Source organism: Lynx rufus, unplaced genomic scaffold (assembly GCF_022079265.1).
Source record: "Lynx rufus isolate CCGP_SWC_20201006 ecotype Redwood Valley unplaced genomic scaffold, mLynRuf1.p SCAF_2, whole genome shotgun sequence".
NCBI lineage: Eukaryota > Metazoa > Chordata > Mammalia > Carnivora > Felidae > Lynx > Lynx rufus.
This window is the reverse complement of record NW_025814834.1, coordinates 7,149,197-7,176,346: the sequence shown is the minus strand read 5'-3', so window position 1 is coordinate 7,176,346 and position 27,150 is coordinate 7,149,197. Positions and strand designations below refer to the sequence as shown.

General features: G+C 42.2%; 1 protein-coding gene across 4 annotated transcripts in view; it reads left to right on the top strand.

Moving 5' to 3' along the window:
• GIGYF2 (GRB10 interacting GYF protein 2) overlaps positions 1–25,523 on the top strand; it is a 147,876-nt gene extending 122,353 nt beyond the window's left edge. For all 4 annotated transcript variants that reach the window (XM_047085571.1, XM_047085569.1, XM_047085568.1 and 1 more), the window contains 8 exons: positions 940–1,176; positions 9,036–9,158; positions 12,394–12,600; positions 12,730–12,935; positions 14,329–14,483; positions 16,045–16,262; positions 19,001–19,148; positions 23,698–25,523. In XM_047085571.1, coding sequence (XP_046941527.1) covers positions 940–1,176; positions 9,036–9,158; positions 12,394–12,600; positions 12,730–12,935; positions 14,329–14,483; positions 16,045–16,262; positions 19,001–19,148; positions 23,698–23,765 — 1,362 coding nt within the window. In that variant the 3' untranslated portion in view covers positions 23,766–25,523. The remainder of the gene's footprint in view (positions 1–939; positions 1,177–9,035; positions 9,159–12,393; positions 12,601–12,729; positions 12,936–14,328; positions 14,484–16,044; positions 16,263–19,000; positions 19,149–23,697) is intronic.
• The last annotated feature ends 1,627 nt before the right edge of the window (positions 25,524–27,150 follow it).

Below are 27,150 nucleotides of genomic sequence, written 5' to 3'. Positions count from 1 at the left end.
CATTCATAGAGTAGTTGACATCTGCCTTCAGTTTTGGAAAATGAAGGGGAATGTGCTATCAGGAAAAACCAGCATTGTAGGCACAGTAAGCAGACTCTGTGGAGGAAGGTGAGGAGCGTTCCAGAGGGCATAGTGGAATGGCTTTGAAGAAGGGAAGCAGAAGGAAAATGAGCCAGGGTACAGGACAGAGTAGTAGAGGGAGGGACAATAGGTCAAGGAGAGATGTTCCAAAGGACCTGTGGGACCTCCAGAGGTGTGAATCGGGGATGGAATTTAAATGATCTTGTAAGGTTGCTCTGGTTCCACAACTGGGTGAGGCTTTCCTGGTAATCTGTCCTTGCAAGGTCCTGGTAGGTTTTCAAACTCAGCATCCTGAAAAGCTAACTCTGCCTTAACGGAGGAACAGTTGCCAGAAGCTTTGCTACAGTTGGCAGGTGATCTCTCAGATCAGTACTTACTACAAATGGTCAAAGTGACATTTCTTTTATGACGAAATTAGCAAATAAATTATAGTTTTTTTTTAAATTTTTTTTAATGTTTATTTATTTTTGAGACAGAGACAGAGCATGAACAGGGGAGGGGCAGAGAGAGAGGGAGACACAGAATCTGAAATGGGCTCCAGGCTCTGAGCTGTCAGCACAGAGCCCAACGCGGGGCTCGAACTCACGGACCGTGAGATCATGACCTGAGCTGAAGTCGGACGCTTAACTGACTGAGCCACCCAGGCGCCCCAAATAAATTATAATTTTATCCTGTGAGCATTCTAGGCTTTTGTGGCTATTGTAAATAGATTTTAAAAGAAATCTTCCGTCTTACATCATCATAAACAAAGTTCCTGATTTTTCTGGTGTATCTATAGCTTTTTGACAAAAGCCTTCAAAAGTGATTCAGACTTTTTTTTAACAAATTTTATTCTCTTTTATTTTTCTTTCTGGGAAGGAGGAGGAGGCTGCAAAATGGGCCCGGGAAGAAGAAGAAGCCCAGCGTCGATTAGAGGAGAACCGGCTGAGAATGGAAGAGGAGGCGGCCCGACTCCGGCATGAAGAGGAGGAGCGGAAGAGGAAGGAGCTGGAGCTGCAGCGGCAGAAGGAGTTAATGCGCCAGAGGCAGCAGCAGCAAGAGGCCCTCCGGAGGCTGCAGCAGCAACAGCAGCAGCAGCAGCTGGCGCAAATGAAGGTGAAGCCCAGACGCCCACCACACACGCTGCTCGCCGGTGTTGGGAGGTGGATGCCAGCAGCGGCAGGAGCAGTGGCGCAGTGTGCTTTCTTTACTCTGAATATTACCACTGTGGCTTCCTTTGTTTTTCCCCTAAGTAAGCTTCATGCCCAGTGTGGGGCCTGAACTCGCCACCCCCAAGATCAAAAGTCACAGGCTCTAGGGGCGCCTTGGTGGCTCAGTTGGTTGAGCGTCTAACTCTTGATTTCGGCTCAGGTCATGATTTCAGGGCCGTAGGATCAAGCCCTATGTCAGGCTCTGTGCTGAGCATGGATACTGCTTAGGATTCTCTTCCCATCTCTCCCCCCCCCCCCCCCCCCCCCTTAATAGCAGCCAGCAAGACTTGGTGACCTTCTGGAAATGAGGCACAAAGGGAGATCTGGGGAGGCTCCTAGAGAGGAAGCCTTTGGTGACCATAAAGTTGTGGCACGAGTGATGGAGTGAGAGTAATTGGGAGAGAGGGACAGCTTTGTGGCAGGGCCCACATAACTTTACACGGGGTCTGTGGTTAGCAGTGTGGTTTAGTGTGTCCTGTCTTCAGGGGTTCACAGGAGAAAGACATAGGAATGGGACACTCGAATACAGAGCGGTGAGTGTAATGAGAGAGATGGCATCAGGCAGCGGTTCTCAGAGTATGAGCCCCTGGGAATTTGTTAGGAATGCAGATACTCAGGAGACCCACTCCAGAACCTCTTGGGGTGGGATGCAGCAATCTATGTTCAAACAAAGCCTCCAGGAGTTCTGATGCTTACTAAAATGTGAGAGCCCCTGTCTACGTGGGAAGTTGGGAAAGACTTGCTACAAAATGATAACTCTTAAACTGAGGTATTAGTGAGGGAAAGTTAAAAAAAAAAAAAAAGAAAAAGCCCAATGGAGGGGGTTTTTGAGAGAGAAGACCTGGGGTGAGCAGAGGAATGAAGTTCAGAAACACTGTGGTACTTCGGGGGGAATTTAGAAAGTGGTTACTGTTGTTGGAGAGTGAGGTATGAGAGAAGCATGGGCAGGGTCCGGGTCACCATGGCTTGTATATACTCTTTTAGAGAACCAGGACTTAAAGGTGTGTAAAACAGAGTGGGCCACTCGAGTGTTTTCAGCTAGGAAATAGCACTGTCAGATGTGCAGGAACAAATCTGAATGGAAGATGAATTTGGAAGGAGCAAAACGAGGTCAGCAGAGTGATTGCAAGGGGCTGATGGAGCAGTCCAGAAGGAGAAGGTGGCGATAATGGGATTGGAAAGGAGGAATTGAAGATAGCACTGATTATTGAGTGCTTGCTTTGTGTCAAGCACTGGACAACAGCTCTCCATATGTTACATCATTTCATCTTTACAGCCACACTTAAAAGCTTAGGTGTGGATACCTGTGTTTTACCAAAGAGTAAAAATGTTCAGGAGCGAGAGCAGAGCCCTGTATTAGAACCCATATGTCTGTGTCTTCAGGGCCTGGAGGCCACATCATAGAATATGGTGACTGATAAGAAGGTGGGTCTGAGGGGGAAGAAAAGTCATGGGTAACCTCCAGATCTCTAACTTCTCTGACTGTATCTGTTGTGTGTCTGGCTTTGGCTTGTTATCTTCCAGTATTTTATAGATCAACATTCTGCACTAAGATAAAGAATTTGAGATTCAGTTATGAGGAATGGCTAAAAGCTCTCCTGAAAAAGGTTTTTTAAAGATGGTTTTATTGAGATACAGCTCACATACCATATAATTAAACCAAAGTATACAATTCAGTAGTTTTAGAATATTCACAGATAAGTGCAACCATTACCACAGTGGACTTTAACATTTTCAATACCACCCTAGGCCCCTCCTCCAAAAATCCTTTGGCGGTCACACCCTACTCCCTATTCTCCCAGCCCAAAGTTACCCCTAACTTACTTTCTCTCTTTATAGGTTTGCCTGTTCTAGACATTTGAAATGAATCATATAATCTACGTTCTTTTGTGACTGACTTCGTTCAATTAGCGTAATGGTTTCAAGGTTCACTTACACTGTAGTACGGCTCAGTACTTCATTCCTTTTTATGGTTGAATAATATTCCATGGTATGGACATCCTACATTTGTATTCATCAGTTGATGGACATTTGAGAGGTTTCTATCTTTTGGCTGTTGTGAGTATTGCTGCTATAAATCAATATTCACGGACGAGCTTTTATGTAGTTGTATATACCTAGGAGTGGAATTGCTGGGTCATAAGAGAACTAAATTTGATGGTTTGTGGAACTACCAGACTATTTTCCAAAGTGGCTGCACCATTTTCCATTACCACCAGCAGTATATGGGGATTCACATATCTCCACATCCTCATTAATCCTTATTATCTCACTTTTTGATTATAGCCATTCTTGTAGGTGTGACATGATATCTCATTGTGGTTTTGGTTTGCATTTCTCTGATGACTAATGATGTCGAGCAATACTGGCCCTGAAAAATGAGTTGAGAAATGTTTCCTCTTCTGTACTCTGGGAGAGTTTGTGAAGAAGTGGTATTACTTCTTTAAATGTTCTGTAGAATTCGGCAGTTAAACCATTTGGCCTAGGGTTTTTTTTTTGTGGATAGTTGTTTGATTACTAATTCTATATATTTGCTTCTTAACAGGTCTATTTAGCTTGTCTGTTTCTTCTTGAGTAAGTTTTTGGTAGTTTGCATCTTTACAATCTTTTTATTTAAGTTTATTCTGAGAAAGAGAGAAAGAGTGCAAGTGGGGTGGGGGGTAGGGGTGGGCAGAGAGAGAGAGAGAGGGAAAGAGAGAGAATCCCCAGCAGGCTCTGTGCTGTCGGTGCAGAGCTGGACTTGGGGCTTGAACTCACAAACTGTAAGATCACAACCTGAGCCGAAATCGAGTTGACACTTAATTGACTGAGCCACCTGGGCAGCCCCATAGTTTATAGTTTTATAGGAATCTGTCATCTTCATGTGGGTTATCTGAGTGGCAGACAGCTGGTGTTGGTATTCCTTTATATCCCTTTTTGTTTCTTTAAGATCAGCAGTGAGGTCCTTCTTTCTTTCCTGATTGTAATAATTTGAGTCTTCTCTCTTTTCTTGGACAGTCGAGCTAAGTTAATTTTGTTGATCTTTTTAAAGAACCAGCCTTTGAGTCTACTGACCTGTTCCTATTATATCTGTTTAACTTCTCTAATTTTATTATTTTTTTCTGCTTGCTTTAAGTTTAATTTCCTCTCTTTTTCTAGTATTTTAAGGTGTAGCAGGTTAGTTTATTGATTTGATGTCTTCTTGTTCGGATGGTCATTTGCAGTTAGAAATTTCCCTCTAAGTATGGTTTAGGTGCTACCCATAAGTTTTGATTTGTTCTGGGACTCATTGGTTATGTAGAAGTGTTTTGTTTAATTTCTACTGATTTGTGAGTTTCCAGAATTTCTTTTTTGTTACTTATTTCTCATTCATTGTGATCGGAGAACATACTTTATATAATTTTTATTTTTATTTTATTTTACTTTATGTTTGTATTTTAAGTAGGCTCCATACCCAATGTGGGGCTTGAACTCATGACCCTGAGATCAAGAGTCACTCTACTGACTGAGCCAGCCAGACACTGCTGTTTTTCCCTTTAAATGAATTATTGAAGTTGATATTATGTCTTAGGTTTTACCTTCATTAGATGTATCCTGGAGATCTTTCTTTGAGAAGAATGTATATTCTACTGTTGCTGGCTCGGGTGTTATATATAGATGTCTTTCAGGTCCAATTGGTTATTATAGTGTCACCTAGTTGCTTGTTGATCTCCACCTAATTGGTCTGTTTTTGAAAGTGGAATATTGAAGTAATGATGTCTTTATTTTTTAAAGGCAGAGGCATCCCTATTCTATTCTATTCTATTCTATTCTATTCTATTCTATTCTATTCTATTCTATGTTTTTAAATAACTCACATGTGTGAGTGAGCAGGGGAGGGCCAGACAGAGAGAGGGAGAGAGAGAATTCCAAGCAAGCTCCACACACAGCTTGGGGGTGGGGCGGGGGGGGGCAGTGCAAGGCTCTATCCCACGACTGAACCGAAATCTAGAGTCGATGCTCAACTGACTGAGCCACCCAGACCCCCTAAGATTTTCTCCTTTTTGGCTTTCAGCATTTTTACCATAGTAATGTCTAATTATGGATCTCTGTGTTTATCTTGTTATAGTTAAGCTTCCTGGATGTATAAATTAATGTTTTTAAATAAATTTCAGCCATGGTTTCTTCAGATATTTTTTCTGCTCCTTTCTCTCCTCTCCTGCTACTTGTATTGTGCACATGTTGGTGTGCTCAGTGATATTTCCCATTTCTCTAAGGCTGTCTTCGTTTCTCTCCATTCTTTCTTTCAGTCGGTTTTTTGGATTGTGTAATCTCTGTTGATCTGCAAGTTTCATTAATTTCTTTGACCAGTTCAGATATACTTTTAGTTCCTCTAGTGATTTCTCATTTTAGTTACCCGGCTTTCAAACTCCAGGATTTCCTTCTGGTCTAGAGATAATCTTTATCACTTTATTGATATTCTTTGTTTTGATACTGTCATCATGCCTTCCTTTACCACTTCAATCAAGGTTTTATTTAGTTCTCTGAACGTATTTATAAAACTTGGATGTTTTTGTTAAATCTGACATCTGGTCACTTTTGTAGGTGGTTGCCGGCTTCTTTCCTGGCGTATAGGCCATTCTTTCTTGTCGCTTTACAGTTCTCATATTATTTTGTTGGAAACTGGACTTGTTTTTGATAATATGTTGTAGGAACTCTGGTTACTGGTCCTGCAAGCCCCATCATTGTTTTGTGCCTGACTGAATTAATTTAGTGACCTCCCAGTCTCTCACTGCCTCCCCAACAGGGTGGATGGAAATCTGCTGCTGCTCCTCAGGCATGCCCACGGTCACTCTGGGATCCCTGGTTTTGGCAGGACTCTTTGATTATCTTTTTCTAGCTTTGTCTATAGCTTTGTCTAACTGTTAACCTCCACTGATTGCTACCTGCATTGCTTTCCTGTTCTCAGAAGTGCCCTGGGGCGTAGATTGCTTCACCAACTGATCCAGTGAAATTCAGGCTTCTTTGAAGAGACACTTCCTGAGGTCTATTTTTGAGATTGTTTCTGACCCCAGGAGAACCACTTTCAGCAATTTCCTTGGTTCTCTGAGACAGAGTAGGGGCCCGCAGTTTAACCTGTGTATCTCCAGTAAATCTACTGATCTCCTCCTGGTTGCCTTTCACCTAGCCTCCACTGTTTTTAAAAGCGCCCTTTGGCTTGGACTTCTCATTCTCCTCAGTCTGTTACAAATAAAGTCAGTTCCTTTAGGAAGAGGTCCGGAACTCTGCATATTCCCATCTGTTCCTCTCACCTCCACCCCAAGGCAAAAGTATGAGTCACAGCTCTGGCGCTGGTGACAGTGGTGTGCTTTTCTAAGTGGTACTCTGCTTAGGAATTGAGCCCTTGGGGGAGGGACAGCGGCCTCGATTTTTCTTGGCTTGGCTCTGCCGGTGCATGGTAGCTTTTGAGTCAGGGCAGTGGCACTCAGGACCCTAGTAGCCCTGGTGGCACTGTACTCAAGGGAGTTTCCATTCCACAAGTTGGGGGCTGGGCATAAAAAGGCCCCCCCCCCCCCCCAGCTGTCCTTGCCGGTGCCTTCACCTTTGCAGCAGGTAGCTGTAGCCAGGAGGGGACATGCTGGTGTTGTGCTCTTTGTAAGAAGCTAGCCCACTGACTGGCGGTTGACAGGGACAGGGGGCCTGTGTTCTGAGCTGTGCTCATCTGGAGTGGCGCTTCTGTCTGGCTGAGCTGGGAGTCAGGAGAGAGTGGATGGATCTTGGTGCAAGTACCGCAGACTCTCAGTTCTTACCGAGTTTTACCAGGTTTTCTTGAAGACCTGTTTCTTCATATTCCTGTATGTTCACTTCCAGAGGCTTTAAGTAATTTTTTGAAAAGCAATTTTCACCCATTTTGCCGGGGAGAAGGTCTACAGAACACTTTGTACTATCCTAGCAGAGGTGTAATGGTTATTTTTCAAAATAAAGTACAGTGCTGGAAAGTAAGGTAGCAATGTCATGGCAGAAAAAAATAGTAAATTTTTCTTACGTTAGTGAAAGATACGAGGCATTCAGGTGATGAAGAATGTGCTGAACTCCCTATTAGTTTCTGATTTGGGAGTGAGTTGTTCTGAAAAGTATGATTGATAAACTGTAGTTCTCTGAGTGGGCAGTACAGGACATTGGTTGAATTGGAAAATGTCCTGAGGCAGTGTTGATGGAGCGATGGGATATCATTTTCTATGCGCAAATAAGACTTAAAGAAAATTGTAGGTATCTGCAGACATTTGTCTGTCATGTGAAGAAGACGGCTTTGTTCTCCATTAGTCCACAGAGCAGACCTGTGAGTCAGGAGCATAGAGTACAGTGAAGCGTATTTTGGCACAGCGGTGGGAAGGAACTCAGAGGTGCCGGAAGGGGGAACAGGCCATCTTGTGGAGGGAGAGTGCATCTCTTCCTGTGCTGATTGAGGCTCTGAAGAGGGCTGGGGATGGGTTCCTAGGGTACGCTGGGGTGAGATAGCTTTGGGGGTTACTGGCTGAATGCATCAGAATTAAAAACATATAAATTCTCTGGCCTCACCTTTGGATCTTCTGATTCATCGAATATGGGGCCAGGGCATCTGCATTTTTACAGGCCTTCCCAAATGCTGCTGTTGTGTTTGAGATCTACTGCCTTATTTGATCTTGATAGTGCCTTCCAATATGTCATTTCCTGTGGATGATACGAGTTTGTTTGTGCTTAATGTTGCCCACCTAGTGCCCAGTCTTTCTCTCTTAGCTTCCCTCCTCACTTCTCCCCCGTGACAGCAGGGGTGTATTTTGAGAGAAATGCCCCTGCTACCTCCTCTGTCAGCCCCAGACGTAAACGTTCAGGACCGATGGTATTCTGTAGTGCTGAAGGTACTCCTTCCGAGAGCTGTTTGGTAATATCAGTGACAGCTTAAACTGTGTCCTTATTCCACCAGCTCCAGGTTACAGAGATTTCTGCTATAGAGCCATTCTTCTTTGGGCTTTTTGGGCATTTTGTATGATTTTTATTAAACATATTTCAAGTCTAGTTAGATTTGGTTTTTCTTATTTTTGTTTGTTTGTTAAGAGCCACAAGATGTCTCGAAATTAAAGTGTGTGTTTTTTTGGCCCAGACAACCAAGAGATTCCCTTAAAATAATCAAGCATTTGAGAACATTAAAGTCTTCTGGACCCAAAAAATATTTACACTCTATTTTAGTCAGTGATTTTAAAGGATAGGAAAAATAGAATTATTTATTAAAAACAGCCTAGTGCTCATGACTAGAAGCTACAGCCTGGTTAACAGTGATTCACTTGTATAAAATACTGATTAAGAACTATGCCTGGCATCTTCTGTGAGCTCCCCACCTCAGCTTTTTCTTCAGAAATCTTGTCTTTCAGCTTTTCACTAAAAGTAGCATATCATGTCCTTCATTGCCCCCTTGGATTAAAAATGTAGTGATTGTTTTGTTTTACTCCTTACTCGTTGTATCTGTATATTGTTGTATATATATATCAGTGCCAGGTGTAACAGATTTGCAATCCAAAATGGTAGATAAAAGTGTACCATGTATATTTTAAGTTCTAAAATAATCTGAGGTTTAGAGTAGTGACAAAAGTTTCAAAAGCAAACTGGGAGAATTCTAATATGCACAAGGATTGCAGGATGGAATCTTGAGTTAAATGTTTAAGTGGAGTTGAAGGAAACATGAATTCCCTGCCTATATATAATGCAGTATTGCCTCTTTGTTTCCTGTCCACATTTCCTCATGAACTCTTCTGCCTTCCTTTTTGTTAGCTTCCCTCTTCTTCCACGTGGGGCCAGCAGTCCAATACAACAGCATGTCAGTCCCAGGCAACGCTGTCATTGGCTGAAATCCAAAAACTAGAAGAAGAACGAGAACGGCAGCTTCGAGAAGAGGTACGTTTTAAAAGTAAAAGTGCTCTAGTCAGTGTTCCAGGATAGCTGGGGTGCATTATGGGTGGGTGGTTAGTAAAGATCATGATTATTGTCATAGTTGCTGTGTGTCTGAATTGGATGTTCATCATTAAGCTCTTTAGCGAGTCTAGAATTTGGTGACTCCAGCAACTGTGAAGTTGCTGATAGGAATAACATTAAGATTAGGTAACATGAGGGGCACCTGGGTGGCTCAGTTGGTTAAGCGTCCAACTCTTGATTTTGGCTCAGATCGTGATCTCACAGTTCATGGGATCGAGCTCTGAGTCGGGCTCTGCTCTGACAGTGCGGAGCCTGCTTGGGATTCTCTCTCTACACCCCTCCCCTGCTCATGCTCACTTGCTCTCTTAAAATAAATAAGCATTTAAAAAAGATTAGGTAATGTGAATGTTCTTGAGGAAGTAGCTCATAAATAAAAGTACATGGAGTTTTCATAATTATGGGTGAGTTTTATATAGATATGTTTCTTACAAATTAGATTTTTAGAATGCAGAATACATCTCTTTAAGGATACTGGGTTTTCTGACTAGCCTAGAAAAATTTAAATATGACCGAAATAAAGTCTCTCTACTTGTGAGTCTATATCCTATAGTTTATCATTAGGATAAGACGGATACAAAAGAGTGAAGTAAAGGGAGGAAAGGGAAGAATACAGTTCTTGACAGAAGAGAAAATGAATAAGAAAATGGTTTGGTTCAGCATGCTATTAGGTACCGTATTAATTCATCCGTTCACCCATCCATTTGTCCGTTTATCCATCACATATTTGCTGACACCTACTCAGTTGTAGGTGAGTTTAGCTGATTCTAAAACAGACAAAATTCTCTGCTTTTATAAAGCTTGCCTTCGGGTTGAAGGGAGATGGAGAAAAATTGGTGGTGGTAGCAATTGAGTGCCTCATTTTAGGTCATGTGATCTAGGGAGGCCTCTGAAAAGATGGCAGGAGTAGCAGAGTCTTGAAGAAAGTGCTTTTCGTGGATATGACTTGAGGCAGAGCAGTCGTCATTTTTGGATCTGGGGGGTGTGGTTCACTGAAGGCCGTGGGTACACAGAGAAGGGGGAGTTGTCTATACATACTCACCATGTAGAGTGCTTGACCTTATCCAGTAGGTGAAACTTTCTTCATCTTAAAAATTACCTTCTTTCCCACCCTCTAAAAAAAGAAGGACCACTTCCTGTAAAATAATTTATTTTCTAAAAAGTTACCAACAAGTAGATGCAGAGCAGAATAGATCTACTCTAAGACTAGAAACTGTTCCAGTATCTTTGGTCTCTGCTGAATGAAAAAATAATAGTGGTCATCAGAGTTGGAATCCTGGGACTTGTTCATCAGTCAGTCAGAAGTTAATGGTTGCCTTATTTGTGTTTTCATTTGATTAATTCTCTTTGAACTGTTACTTTTTCACACTCTTCAACAGGTATAAAATGCTACTCAGTAGATATTTCTCATGTAGGTAAACCTAGGATAATTGTATTTCATTCTTTCCTGGAGGTACCCTTTGCATGCCCCCCCCCCCCCATCCTGTTCAAATCTGGGTGCTCTTGGTTTGCTGCACAGCTTGGTCTATTTTCTTTCTCAAATTCTTACCATTTGTATGTTGCCCTCCTGGACTGTTTTTTTTCTCATAATTTCTCTCTTATTTTTAACCTTTTTATCTTTTTTGATGGGAGCATTTCCTTTATCTTCCGTTTCAGTCCTTCTGTTGAGCTGTAATGTATGTGATCTTATTTCAAATTTCCCTGAGTATTTTGTTCTCTAAGTGTTTCTTTTTACAGCCTCTTTTTTTTCCATTGAATTCACTTCTTACCTTTCTAAAATTACTTACTGATACCTTTTAAAAAAGCTAGCTTGTTCCCATTTTCCCTTGTTTGTGTTTCCACTGAATTTCTTTTTTTTTTTTTTTTTCTTTTAATTTGATCTTTGGCTTTCATTTTAGAAGCTTATGTCAAATCGGTCCTGAGCTGTTTATTTGTATTTAGGATTAGAGATTCTGGCATACACAAGACTTTGGTGGGCTTTGCCGCAGTGATCTCTCGCAGGGCTGTTCTGTTGGGGGAGTCCTCCCATCTATTTGCATTTTATAGGTGTATCCTTTTGTGCTAGGTCAGCTTCCCCACAGAATAACCCACCAATCTGGCTCAGCCTCTCTAAAGAGGAACTTTTCCGTTTTCTGAGAGCTGCCCACTTACGTCGCCTTGCAGAGGCAGCTGGGATCTTAACTGCTACTTTTTACAGATTTTCAGGCAGGTTTTCCTCTGTTACCCACACTTTTAATTCCTGAGCTTTCTAGATGAATTAGCCTGTTTCTGAGCTTCATTTACTTAGGTTTCAGTTTACTGGGTCTGTTACATTGGGTGTCATTATTTGCTTTTCTTTTTTCTTTCTTTCTTTTTTTAAAGACCTGCGATTTTTTTTCTTTTTTTCTTTTTTTTTTAAAGTTTATTTATTTATTTTGAGAGAGAGAGTGCATGCGCTCTCATGTCGGGGGGTGGGGAGCAGAGAGAGGGACGGGCACCCCTGCTTTTCAGCTTGTAAAATCTGTTTTGTTGTTTTTGTCCTTATGGGTTTATGCTTTTTAAAAGCATGTGTATATGTGCATACATACATACATATATATACACACACATATACGTATGTATGTGTATGTATCTGTGTATTTTATTATTTTTTTCCTGTCATTTTGGTAGGGCTTTAGGAAGTTCATATGATTTTCATTTCTTTTTTTTTTTTAATTTTTTTTTTTTCAACGTTTATTTATTTTTGGGACAAAGAGAGACAGAGCATGAACGGGCGAGGGGCAGAGAGAGAGGGAGACACAGAATCGGAAACAGGCTCCAGGCTCCGAGCCATCAGCCCAGAGCCCGACGCGGGGCTCGAACTCACGGACCGCGAGATCGTGACCTGGCTGAAGTCGGACGCTTAACCGACTGCGCCACCCAGGCGCCCCTGATTTTCATTTCTATACTTAACCAAAAGTCCTACTTAATTTTTAAGAAGGAATTCTGCATTTGATCTTTTTATTCTCCTTTCGGCACCTCTGGTAGTTTACATCTTTATTTGAAGCAAAGTAGTTAACCCTGTCAGGCGCTTAATTTTGTACAGCTGTTATGTATTTGCATTCCATTTACCACACTGGATATTTGTAACCAGTATTTTAAAATCCAGAATCTTAAGCTAGCTCCTATTTTTGTGCAACAGCAAAGGCGGCAGCAGAGGGAATTGATGAAAGCTCTCCAGCAGCAGCAGCAGCAGCAGCAGCAAAAACTCTCAGGTTGGGGGAATGTCAGCAAACCTGCAGGTACTGCGAAGTCTCTTCTAGAGATACAGCAGGAAGAAGCCAGGCAGATGCAGAAGCAACAGCAGCAGCAGCAGCACCAGCAACCAAACAGAGCCCGGAACAATACGGTGGGTTCGGCTTCCTAAGCACGCATGGTGTGGATTGGTGTTAGAAGTGACCTTTTCGAACTTTTGTGGACTCTCTTTTTATATTTTTGGTATTGTTAACCACATCATTTGTTTCTTCTTCCTTAACAGCATTCCAACTTGCACACCAGCATTGGGAATTCTGTTTGGGGCTCTATAAATACTGGTCCCCCTAATCAGTGGGCGTCTGACCTAGTCAGTAGTATCTGGAGTAATGCAGACACTAAAAACTCCAACATGGGATTCTGGGATGATGCAGTGAAAGAGGTGGGACCTAGGAATTCTACAAATAAAAATAAAAACAACGCCAGTCTCAGGTAGGGCTCAAAATGATCACACCTATGCTCCTCGGAGGGTTGGGGGATGGGGAGGGGCGTGTGTGGAGTGGGGATATTGGGTGGGCGTGAAAAGGTAGCTCTTCAGTTTTTGCTGGTTTTCATCCATGTCCAAGCATGGAAGGCTGTAGTTTGGTGACTGCTTTCTTCCCTATGGAAACATATCTGTATTATGTCTAGGGGCTCTTTGTATTGCTGGGCACTTAGTCCATTGCCTGTCACTTGGTAACCACTTAATAAATATTAGGAGTAGTATATATATATAAAGTTTATTTGTTTTGAGAGAGAGAGAAAGTATTAGTCAGTGAGGGGCAAAGAGAGAGAGAAAGAATCCCAAGCAGGCTCCACACTGTCAGTGAAGAGCCCGATATGGGACTTGATCTCACAAACCGTGAGATCATGACCTGAGCCAAAGTCAGACACTCAACTGAGCCACCCAGACATCCCGAGGAATAGAGTATTTTTTGTTGTCGTTGAACATTTCTCCAAGATATTCTCTAGATCTTAGCATTTTTTCCTAAGTGTATATTTTTAAGTTAGTTAGACTGTAGGGAGTATTATAAACACCTCTCTAATGACCTTAAACCTATTTATTTTTTCGGTAAATTAATTACATTTCACCTTTGTCTTTCTTTCCTCAGTATACGGTGTTCTTGGATGAGCATGGGTTTTAATGATAAATACATGAATCAAATCCCAGCACTACCACTTATTAGCTGTGTGACCTTGGGCAAGAGGGAACCTCTTTGAGCCTCAGTTCCCTCATCTGTAAAATGAAGATGATAATAACGATTTCATGGGCGTGGTTGTACAGATTAAATGAATGCACACCAAGTAGTTAGTGAAGTGCCTGGCACATAGTGACTACTTAATAAATGGTAGTGTTGTCAGATTGTCTCTTCTCGTTTGAGGGTCTCACATATTAAGAATAGGACTCTAAACAACTGTCAGTTTATTGAGCATCTTTGCCAGGCACTGTGCTCTAGGCCTTGACATACGATATCTTTTTTCCTTATAATCCAAAGAAGTATTAGTACCATTTTACAGATGAGTAAACTGAGGCTTAGCAAAATTTAAAAACTTACCAAAAGACACATAGGAATAATTTAACCATTTTTGTGGCAAGGCACCCTATATTCACAAATCAGAATGTATTAGCTGAGGCTAGGTTGTAAGCAGGTATTGAGTCCCCCTGGCCCCCAATCCATTTGAAGTATGGGGTTTTTTTGTTTTATGTTTTTCTTCGTTTTTGGAGCCAAGCGTTGGATTACTGGACAGCCATCCAGTGTTGCCAAGACATTATTTATGGTGTTGTAGTATAATCATATAGTAACAGTTTCTGGGAATATAATATCGCCCTATTGTTTTGCTTTAGTAAATCTGTAGGTGTGTCTAACCGGCAGAATAAGAAAGTAGAAGAAGAAGAAAAGTTGCTGAAGCTCTTTCAGGGAGTAAATAAAGCCCAAGATGGATTTACCCAGTGGTGTGAACAGATGCTTCATGCCCTTAATACGGCAAATAACTTGGATGGTAAGAATTGGGGAGGGAAACCCAGCATGTGGAATGGCAGAGTAGGAGCCCCAAAAAGGTTTGCAAATTGGAATAATGGGCCAAAACTCAGGAGGTGAAAGGTAATGGAGGTCAGATCCTGTACCTACCGTAAGAACTTGACTCTTTCATAGTATTGTAAATACTGCTTGTGAGAAAAGTCCTGTAATACTGTGCTCAAATAGGTTATCACTGGTTGCCAAAAAATAAGTACTATTGTCAGGCTGTCTTATGATGTACAGGACAGAGAAGGTCACGGTTCCATATGGGTCATTTTGTGGGGGACATGCCAGCCAGTCCACGTCCATAGGAAGGTAACTCATGGTAGAGACAAAGGTTATCCTGGGCGAGAAAAGCCTGAAGTGATGTGAGAACTTTCCCTTCCTGCCTTTGGTGGCAGGGGTGGGAATTGTGTGACAGAGCGAGTAGACTCATTTTGTGCTGGATGAAACTAGGACCAGTGAGTGGAAGTGAAAAGGTTTGAGGGCAATTTGAAGAAAACTTTCTAAGTGTTAGTTGATCACAGAAGAGAATCATCTGCCTTAGATGGAAATGAGTCCTTGCCCCTACCCTCAAATGTTTGAACCAGAGACCAGCTTGGTGTGGAAGGGATTCCTGTAACTGATAGGCTACGTTGAACTAGTCTATCTCCAGTATCTTAACTACTAAAACCAAGGATGTTTTAAAAACAGAACAGTAAAGGAACGGAAGCGTTCCTTTGCATCATCGTTAACAATATCTAATGGTCTGAAAGAACCAGGGAAAACAATAGTAAATAATAGTAATGGCTACCATTCATTAAGCACCTGTCATGTGCTAGGCACTTTCTAGCAGTTAACATATGTTATTCCAGTTATTTAATTTTTGCAATAATTTCATAAGGTACCTTTACAATGTAGGTGATATTATCCCCATTTTATAAATTAGGAAACAGAGGCTCAGAATGGTTAAGTAATTCATCAAGGTCACACAGCGAGCAAATTTCAGAGTCAGGTTTTCAACCCATGTCTGTCTAATTCTGATACTTGTGCTTTTTCTCCTGCACCACACTGCTTGCAATGCTCCATTTGATTCCTTTCTAAACAAATGATATCTCCATGAAGTGAAAGTTCCCGGGGCGTATGGTTGTATTTTTAGTTATCTGTCACGGTGCCCGACACACATCATAGCACTTAATAAATAATTGATTGAATTTAAGGAAAGAAAAAATGAATTTCCGGGTGACTTCTTAGGCAAGCAGTTTTTTCAATCAATATAACATTTAGTTTTTACTAAAGTAACATTTAGTGAAACTAAGCATGCATGATGTGTCTTTGTTGGACTTGATGCTATTTGAGATGATTTTGGTCATTGCAATGACAGTGGGCTTTTTTTTTTTTTTCCTCAGTAGATTAAAGAATATTTAACACAGTAGCTGCTTACCTTTCAAGTTTACATGATTGAGTTGGTCGTAGGTGTGACAGTATATTAAAAACTGAAACTGATTTCTTGCATGTGATATTTCATTGTTACTTTTTATGTCTTCTCCCCTCTCATGTTGCAGTTCCCACATTTGTTTCTTTCCTGAAAGAAGTAGAATCTCCTTATGAGGTCCATGATTATATTAGGGCCTATCTAGGAGATACATCTGAGGCCAAGGAGTTTGCCAAGCAGTTCCTCGAGCGCCGTGCCAAACAGAAAGCCAACCAACGGCAGCAGCAGCAACAGCAGCAGCAGCAGCAGCAGCAGCAACAGCAGCAGCAGCAGCAGCAGCAGCAGCAGGTATGAATGAGGCAGTAGTTTGTATGGTGCTCCTGAGAGGCAGTTAAAAAATTTTTGTTTTAATGTTTGTTTATTTTTGAGAGAGACAGAGGCAGAATGCGAGTGGGTGAGGGGCAGAGAGAGAGGGAGACACAGAATCCGAAACAGGCTCCAGGCTCCGAGCTGTCAGCACAGAGCCCGACGCGGGGCTTGAACTCACGAGCTATGAGATCATGAGCTGAGCTGAAGTTGGACGCTTGACTGACTAAGCCACCCAGGTGCCCCAAAGATACCATTTTTAAAAAATGTTTATTTTGAGAGATAGAGCGAGCATGCATGCAAGCGGAGGAGGGGCAGAGAGAGAGGGGAGACAGAGGATCCAAAGTGGGCTCTGCACTGATAGCAGAGAGTCCGGTGTGGGCTCGAACTCATGAACTGTGACACCGTGACCTGAGCCGAAGTCAAACACTTAACTGACTGAGCTACCTAGGTGCCCCAGAAGATACCATTTTTATACCGTAGCTTTTTAAAATGTGGTAGATTTGGGGCACCTGGGTCCATCGTCCGACTCTGAATTTCGGCTCAGGTCATGATCTTGTGCTTCATGGGATCGAGCCCCACATTGGGCTCCTCCCTGGCAGCACAGAGCCTACTTGGGATTCTTTCTCTCTCTGCCCCACCCCTGCTCATTCCCTTTCTCTTTCTTTCTCTCTCTCTCTCTGTCTCTCTGTCTCTCTGTCTCTGTCTCTGTCTCTCGATTAAATAAATACACTTAAGAAGAAATGTGGTAGACTTGATAATTTCAAATTACATATCCAGAGACTTTTTGCAAATTTCCCAAATAGCACATATAATCGTTCTCTATTCCATTTTCCGTGGTGCGTACATCTTCCTCAAATTGCAAATTCCAATTTGTCATAGACCCATAAATTTTTTGAGTAGTTAACACCTACAAATGTTAAATCTCCAGTGCGCAGGATCCACTGTACCCAATATTGACACTACCGTAGCATGTCAGACGTTCGTGTGTTGTTGATGGGGATGTAAAAGTACAGTCAGTTCTCGTTATTCGTGGTAGTTCTGTTTTGTAGATCACCACTGACACTGAATTAGCGGAGAGTGAACCTGTTGCTCCAGGGGAAACATCCAGTTAGGTTTCTGTGAACCTCTGGTCACAACATTTTTTGTCAGCCGATCAATATGTAACCTTGTTTTATGCGTGTTTCTGTTTAAAGATGCCTTATTTAATATATTGTTAATTCCTTAACATTGCACTCATGGCCAGCAGCATAAGAGCTCATGCCTGAATAACGCTTATCTAACAAGTGTATTTTCTCCATAAGGTGTGGCACAGCCTTCTTGCACTGAGGAACACCAGACAGCACTTTAAACGTGGGGTCATTGCAAACAGTGACAGCACCAACAAGCATAAAAATGTGAAAATCATGACACTAAATAGGCTGAAAAAGATACTTGTTCACAGTATGGGAGCTAAGACAAGAAGGCAGCTTACTGCCCTGTTCCACCTCAGCTGGAAATGTGTTCCTCAGGCAAGGCAGAGTTTTCACTGCTCTGTACATTTGCATATTCAGAATAACCATAAAAGCATTGCAAGTTTTGATTTTGGGGTCACAAATAAACTATAGCCAGTGAGTGAATTTGCAAATCTGGAATCTGTGAATAATGAGGATCAGTTATGCAAGTTTTATGAAAGATGAGCTGGCAAGGCTCATGGAGAGCTTAAGAATATTCGTGTTCTTTAGTCCTGTAATTGTGTTAGAGATCATGTTTGTTATCGGTCATTTCATATCGGTCATTACATATATTCACTGTATAAAAGATACAGTGAAGTACAAGGCGTTTAAAATCCATTTGGGTAGATGGGCTAACGGGGATCAAGTGAAGGAAAGTGAGAGGTATAAACATGAACAGCACAAGGAGAAATGAGGGATCAGAAGGGAAGATGTTGTGTAGCAATACAGACCGCTCTTTGCATTTGTGAGATGGCGTCGCCGTGTGCCTAAATTGGAAGGTGGAGGCCCCTTGTGCGTGCACATGTGCACATAGCCGGGCTTGTCCTTTCACCGCGCTCTCTCCACTCTTCCCCTGCCACTGCCACCACCTGTGCCTTCCACTAGCTCATTGAATCAGATCCCAGTTTAAAATGGAATTGCTCTAGTAAGAGCAACAGGCAAGTGTGAATGGCTTATAGACTGTTTCATAGTTTAACTAGTTGGTACAAAGTGTATGGATAACATTTGGGGACCAGATCTCTTCTAGGATTGCCAGTGGGAATAAAATACATGATACTAATTTTGTTTGGTAACATGCTGCCAGCTAGCCTGCAGCCTGTCCTCGCTGTCCTGGGGCTCAGAGACAAAGGGACCTTATACTCTGCTGTAAATTGCTGGAGTACAGAAGTCTGATTATTTGCTGTGTATTTGGTTTCCTGGTGGATGGTACAGACTCCTTGTATACCAGAGACATTTTGACGGATGTGTTGTCACGGTGGGGTGGATACCTGGAGTTACCAGGACAGGCCTTTTGGAGGCACAGAACTTGAATGGGATGTCTGAATCTAAGTGAAGGGAAAGAGTGGCCCAGTGAATTCCTCTTGGTTTCCCTGTTACCAGAATCCATGATAGGCATTCTGTTTTTAATCTCGTACCTAATAAGGTAAGGGCAAATCCACCATTTTCTTAGAGGGGACCACACTTGTGTCCACTGTGTAACCTCAGTTGTGACATCTTGTTTCACAGGACTCTGTGTGGGGAATGAATCACAGTGCACTCCATTCAGTATTTCAGACCAATCAAAGCAACAACCAACAATCCAATTTTGAGGCCGTACAAAGTGGCAAGAAGAAGAAAAAGCAGAAGATGGTCCGAGCAGATCCCAGTTTATTAGGTGAGCAAAGGCCTAAAGTCTCAGCTGGGTGTTGGGGTGTGCAGGTTATAGCAGTATCATTGAGTCCCATGATGGAATGTTTTTCATAAAGGGAAATATTTCTTATATAAAATTAATTTTTTAAACCAGCTTAAATTAAGTAATATTTACTCGGCACATCAGTGTAAGAGCTATGCCTTGTGTGCTCTAGGGAATACGAAGAGTATTTACTTACATTGTCTGGTGCTGTAAACTTTGAAGCCTTAAATTTCATATTTAATATGAATTTTCCTGAAAGACCTTTTAATTTAGTTGGAAGATAATGCTAATGGAGAAAAGTAAAAGTTGTAAAAATTTAAATGCTGATTTGTAAGAAGCTGACCATAAATCCAATCAGGTATTCAAACAACTAGTATTTGTCGATATCCATTATGTATGTATGTATATCCAATTTTCAGAGTCATTCTGCCTTCCCAGGTCATGTTTCCAGTTTACCAGTGAGTAAATCAAGGCCCAGAGGATTTAGAACATTTTCTAAAGTCACGTAGCTGTTCAGCAGTAGGGCTGGGATTTCATAGGAGGCCTGTTTCCTTCCCACTCTTCCGTTGGCCACAGCTATTCTTGTCTAGCATTGAGAACCAGAATCTTCTTGCTAGGACAGCTTCATGGGAATGGTGACACCAGAACTGGGGCTTTGAAAGACTGGCAGGAAGGACAGGCATTAGTGTTTCTGGAATAATAAACCATCTAGACAAAGTTGATGCAGGCCCCTTGTGTTTCTTAAATAGGCCTCACACCCTCACAGGCTATGATGAAATTAAGATGATTCTCTCTCTCTTTTTTTTTTAATGAATGTAAAATAGGCTATTAAAGACCATGCTTTCTGGAATAGAATGATTATATTGGCAAAGATAGCAGGTTGGGATGTTGGCCCAGGCAGGAGACAGACTAATAAGGCTGCACTATAGACTAGGTGAAAGGTCCTGGTGGCCTGGAATAGGGTTTTGGCAGTAGATGGAGAGGAGTTAGATGGATTTCAGAAACTTAGGGGACAGAATTGGCTGGACACGGGGAATGGAAGGGTTTGGGCAGCAGGATGGGTAGTGTTGCCATTTGCTGAAAGGATGAGCCCTGGAAAATGGAGCAGGCTGATGGAGTAAGGATGTGGTTGTTGAAGTGTGTTGGGTGGGTCCAGGGTGACATCAGGTGGTGATGCCCCTGTGAGCCGCAAACGCAGTGAGAGGTGGATTGCCATCCTCCTCTGCCCTCAGGGTCCCTGCCTTCCCTGCGCAGTTTCCTGCCCTGGAGAAAAACAAAATGTCAGTAATAAAAACCTACCTTTGTGGATTGTCCTTTGGAACTGAGGCCTGAAAGCTGGCTTGGAACCAGAGAGGTCTGGTGAAAGAAACGCTGTTTTCTTCTGCCTGTCTCAGAAATTTATGTTAAGAATGGATTGAACAGTCTCACATCTCATCCAGTTTTGACAGAAGTGGGTGAATATAGATTTAAAAGTGTTCCTGAAATTCTGGATGTGGGCTCTACCTAAGGAGACCTTATTTATTGCTCTTTAGCTGTGGCTCTCGAAGGGTAGGCTATCAGAGAAAAGGTTCTTCTGAAAAGGAGGTAAAGCTCTTTGAATTAAATATTCAGTCTGACCCCATCCCTCTTACAGACCCCAGAAAGAAAGGGACTTAAAACTCCCTTCAGGAGAATGAGAGATTATTTTAGGAATAGAGTTTAAGGAATCGATTTATCTTGAAGGGGAAGAAAAAATATATATAAGGGAAATAAAACGTTCAACAGAGTATAGAGAAGACTCATTTGTGTGGGCTTGTACCTTTTAATGAAAATTTCTGCTCATTTAAATTTCTCTCTGAAAATGCTTCTGATAATTACTGATTTCTGTCCCTTACCTTCTCATTTCTATTTATTACTATTTTAATTGATACATGTCTTAATTGGTTTACAGATTGAGAAAGATTAATAAATGTCCATCAGTCACAGTAACCCATGCACAGAATAGACAGGTTCTAATTTGGTCCAGAATTATCCATTGAGAAAGTAGTCACTGATCAAAAGAGAACTTTGCTTCTAAAATAGAAGGGTGCCCTTGTGAACCAGTATCCATTATTTGGATATGATAAGTTTCACACACACCAGCATTTCCCCCCAGTCATACTTCCCTTATAAGAACAGTCGCTCAGGGGTGCCTGGGTGGCTCAGTAGGTTATGCATCCGACTTCTGCTCAGGTCATGATTTCAGCATTTGTGAGTTTGAGCCCCACATCGGGCTCTCTGCTGTCAGTATAGAGCCTGCTTCGGATCCTCTGTCTCCCTCCCTCTCTGTCCCTTTCCTGCTCTCACACACTCTCTCTCTCTCAAAAATAAACACTAAAAAAAAAAAAAAAAAAAAAGAAAAAGATCTCTCAGACCTTAAAGAAGTCATGTGAGTGAGAGGTAGTCATTTGTTCTGATCCTAACAGAGTGTAGTCTTTAGAACCAGGCACAGTGGGCTTACATCCTCCTTTGTATTGCCCATTGTGCTGGGTTTTGTGACCAGTAAATGAAACCATGTCTGCTAAAAGCTTAGCCCAGTAATTGACATATTGTCGATTAGTAAGTACTGACATGGGTAAGGAACTTTTTTTTGGCCCACTTTTTTTCCGTCTTCACATGATTAAAATTAATTTAGTTTGTGTTTTTATTACGTTTCCACTTTTATCACATGTAGCTCATTGTTTTTATCACGGTTCATCTGTTCTTGAGATACATGTGAAGTCAAAAACCTGCTTCTGAATAGAGTCATAGCTCATTTCATAAGCTGTTTGGTCTTTAAGTTTTTATAGTTACCTAATTAAACTGTTACTTTCAAATAAGGACACTAAGCCTTTTGTTATTTTCAAGACAAAAGTCTCGTGGGCTGTGGGAACACAGTTGATGGGTAGAACTACGGTTGGGGTTTGGAACCCTAACCCCTTGTAGTCTTAGGCCTTGTAAGCAACTTGTACCACAGCTTCCTCGCTCACTCTCCCTCTTGCTCTCCCTGTCTGTCTCTTCCTCTTGAGGAATATCAAATCTTGATATTTTGAGTCAAGAATATAGTGTAATTAAGCTATTTTTATTATGTGAGCCTTTTTAATTATTTTTTTTAAAAGTTAATTTATTTTGAGAGAGAGAAAGTGTGAGTGGGGGAAGGGCAGAGAGAGACAGAGACAGAGACAGAGAATATCCCACGCAGGCTCTACACTGTCAGCACAGAGCCTGATGTGGGGCTCAGACCTATGAACCGTGAGATCATGACCTGATCCAAAGTCGGACGCTTACGTGACAGTGCTACCCTGGTGCCCCTATTATCCATACATTTAAAATGTGTCTTTGTTTGGGGCACCGTTATGGTGCAGTTGGCTAAGCGTCGGACTTCGGCTCAGGTCGTGATCTTGCGGTTCGTGGGTCTGAGCCCCGCATCAGGCTCTGTGCTGACAGCTCAGAGGCTGGAGCCTGCCTCGGGTTCTGTCTCTCTCTGTCATAAACAAACAAACATTAAAAAAATAAATAAAATGTGTCTTTGTTTGAAAACTTGAACATTAGAGAAAAAAGGGGGCAGAACACTCAAGTAATGTTAACAACTAACTGCTTTTACATAGGAGAGTTTACTTTTTGATACTCAAATAAGAGCTGAAACAGATTGAACAGATTTCATTTAGGGTAGATGAACTGAAAGCTTTTTGGGAGTCCCTTGTTCCAAAGAAGCCCTGTTAATAATACTTTATCTATCTCTGGTTATGAAGTTTATCGAAAAATTACATATGTGTGGCTGAAGGGATTAGGTTTTCAAACGTTGGTAGTGTTTGTGAGTACTGATCGTTGCCTTCGATGGTGGTACTAAGATTACTTTCTCTAAACCAGATTCCATTTTGGTTAATCCATATGGCTAACTGAAATCCCTTCCTTTGCAAGCACTGTAATCTTTTTGTGCTCTCTACTCTCAGGGCTCACAGGATCATGTAGTGGATCTTGCCTGAAGCCTCGTATCCTCGAATGGCAAAAGCTCTTGGCCGAAACTTTGAAAAAGTTTTTGACCCATTGAGGGGGAAAAAGTATTCCCAATAGCCAGTGGGACTGAAGTAATATCTATCCCACTTAGAATTCAGTCTTCTGGTCAGGTAGTTACAAAGTATTTGGCATATGTTATTCTCTCTCTCCCCTCTGCCCACATCTCTATTAAAGTGCCCATCCTGAATGAACTTTCCCCGCCAGCCCCCCTGACTTGGCCTTAACACATGCTTACAGCCAGATTGTTCTCAGGAATCGCTAAGGCACTAGTTCGTAATTCATTTTTTCCCTCCCTAATTAAATTATACCAGAACCCTGAGGAGTAAATAAAAATAAAGAATCTCTCACTGCAAGGGCAGAATACCACTCTCCGACCTTCATTCTTCTTTCTTCTTCCTTTCTTTAGTATCCCTATGGCAAGCTAAAACACGAGAGACTTCTCTTTCAGCCCACTGATGGGAATTCAAGCCCCATGGTTGTTCGGGTGTGGTCACTCATTGCCAATTTTTTCCGGCAGGGTTTTCAGTCAATGCTTCATCAGAGCGACTCAATATGGGTGAAATCGAGACTTTGGATGACTACTGAGCACCTGCCAGTGGACTGGCCTTCCTTCTCCTCTCTGCTGACCATGGATTCTCCACCTTTGGACACAACACTTACTCACCATTTACTCTTTATCACTCTGCAACAAATCACAGAACCGATCATCTCAGGCTTTTTCTTCTAGCCCTTTGTGTCCAAGATTCTTTAAATTGTTTTCGTTGGTGAGCATCTCAGACTAGATAAGTGGACTGGACCCTGTGTCTTGGGGGTGGCAGTGGGGATTCCTCCCCAACAAGGCTGATTTTGGGCAGCACCTGTTTACTGTGCCGTGATTTCATCTACTGTGTCCCAGAAAGTGTGTTGGGATCTGCCAATAGCTATTTACTTTCTTATGTCACTTTTTTCCCTCCTATTTTCTTTTTCTTCTTTTTAACTCCCCGTAAGAGCAAGGGGTCTAACTGGTGCAATCGTGAAGAGAGTTAATGGTAACAGACATTGGCCAGCCACACAATGCCATGAACTGTGACTTGAGTGTCCAACAAGACAGTCAGAGCACCCCCAGTCTGAAGGTTGCATTGCCACTGTTAACTCTGGGATTGCATCAAAGAGGCCCTGAGTGGGGTGGAGTTTAGATTGGATTGGTTTGATGTTGCACACCCCTCGCCTGTTCTTTCTGAGCATCCTTTCGGAGAAAGGATTCATGTTTTTCTTCATTAGGTAGTGACTTCTAAGCAAGCTGACTTCTCCCTTGGCATACTCCAACCTGATTGGACAAAGGAAACTCTATGGCCTGGGAGAAGAACTTATTCTTGATTTTTCCTTTCTTACAAAAACTGATTTTTCCCATAAATATTTTTACTTCAGAGGACTAGGACCAGTTTGTTTTGGGCCTTTCTGCTGAAAATTTGTCTCGTTTAAGAGGCAGCTAGGATCTTTACCATATGTATGAATTTGTATAATTTCATTTTGGATAGGGATAAACTTTTGCTTCTGATAAAAGCCCGGAATTTCATCTGGTTCCTCAGAGCATTGTGTGTGTGTCTTGCTGTGGCCCCAAAAGGTTCTGTTTAAAGATTCTGGAATGGCAAGTTGCTTGCCTTTTCCGAAAAGAAAACATACAAAACCTGACCATCTTTAAGACCTTCATCCATGGAAACCACTACACAGGAGAATGCAGTGGGGTGGAGGGGATGGGAGAGAATGGGGGAGAGAAGCCTGGCTTTGGCTTCTGATCATGGCCCCCTAATACCCCTTCACTTCAGTTACAGACGTATTCAAGCCCTATTTATAAACAAGTACTCTTCCTGCCTCCCTCAGCCCCCCACAGAACATCACCTGGAATTGCCAATCACACTTTGGTCTGGAGCCATTGGACCGTCCGTCCCTGTGTGAGAAGTGCTGTGGTTCGGTGGCTCCTAGTCGAGCACCTTTTCTTTCTGTCATCATTGCCTGAAGAAGGCTGGAGTTGCTCTGAGAGCAGTTTGGTTTTGGCTGATTATATTTGGTTTCTATTTTTATTCTTTTGGGTCACCATTCTCCCTATCCCTTCTTGCCTTCCTCCCTCCCTCCCAAACATGTACAATAACTATACAGAGACTGCTACAAACTTGTATATAGTTTTTGGATCAAATAGCATGAGGAGATGGGGAACCATTCAAACTTGGGACTCCTGCTCTCCTTTGCTTTGTAAATTCAAAAGTGGGGGGTGGGGAAGAGGGATAGTTAAAATGTTTACAAAACTTTAAGCTCCCTCGGAACTTTTGCCAGTGTGGAGGAAAATAAAAAAGAACTTAAATAAAACATGGTGGTATTCTGTCTGAGCGCACCTCGTGTACTCACCTTTGTCAAGGCTAAGTTTTGCGCTAAACTGTTTTCTTGGCACCGTGGAGAAGCTCCAGGCACGTGAGCACCCGAGACATCGAAGCAGCCGTGACTTTTCCTGCCAGGTTATGGAACACTGGCTGGTTCTGTATTTGCGAATGTAGAGGTCACGATAAACACGGGTAAGTTTGACCAAATGTCTTTACTCCCTTTCACTGTCCCTTTCTGCTGACTTGTGGGTCGTCTCCTGCCCGCACACCACAGACACACACGCCTGAATGTGCCTTCCAGAGCCTGCCCACACCTTCCAAACTAGACTCCACCGTGTGCTTGTTCAGAGAAAATAAAAATAAATAGAACACAAACATTTGGGGTGGGGTAGGTACATTTGGGGGAGCAAAGTCATTTTTATCATGGAACATTCCATTTAACCAAGAACCTTGCTTCTACTTGAGGAATTTCCCACTTAGTGGAAACAAGCCACTCTTCCCCAGAAATGTTCTTCTGTTTCAGTCCTGCTCCTTTCCACATTCTCATCTGTTCACTCCACACACCACATTATATCCCTTCCAACTACCACATTATATCCCTTCCTGTAAACTTATTTGCAAATTAACGTAACTCTTTCTGAGTTTTAAAGTACTTGTTTTGTACGTGGTTTGCTTTTACTTATTTTAATTTGGATGTTTAAAAAACATACCCAGACGAGACAGTTTTATTATGGAGACTTTCCCCCCCCCAGGTAGTTGGTGTTCTCGTCACTGTTGCTGCATAACAACTTACCTCAAACTTATTTACAACAACCCCCTCATTTTGTTGGCAACTTTAAGAGTCACAATTTGGGGGAAGGGCTTAGCTGGGCAGTTCTCGCATGGGGTCTCCTCTGGTCGCGGTAAGATGTCAGCTGGGACAATCTTAGGGAGCTTCGATTAGGTTGGCAGGCCAAGACGGATCACTCAGTGTGGCTGGCAGTTGATTCTGGTTGCTGGCTGGGAGCTCAGCTGGGTTCGCGGCTGGAGGAACCATATACTCCTTTTCACGGTATCCTCAGGGTGGGTGGGCTTAGGTGGCACCTGGCTCCCACCCACCCCGAGGAGAACCAAGCAGAGGCTGCATCACCTTTTCTGACCTAAACTCAGAAGTTCCGTAATGTCACTTCTGTGGTACTTTTATTTCTGGCAAAGCCCGTGCACACCCATCCAGCTTCAGCGAGCTGGGGACATGGGACTCTCCCCATCCTTGTTGAGCGATGTGGTAAGGTCACATCGTAGGAGAGCATGTGGGGTGGGCGATGTTGCCATTTGGGAGAGTTTTCTGCATAAGATGAGTTATGCATCTACATCAAGGAGTTTTAACTCTTCATTAGCTCTAAGTTGGGGGATTACTTTTTAATTTTAGGATAGGTAATAGCACTCCTGGCTTTATCTCAGTTACCTTTCTTTTAGGCATCCATTGTATAAATATGTAACATAGTGGTGTGTGTGTCCTTTTATACACTTTCTTTAAACTGATCAGATTAAGAAATTGAAATTTATACAAAATGCCCTCTCTGTGTTACTAATAAAAATAAAAAATCTGTATGACAGAAATGCTTCCGTGAAATGAA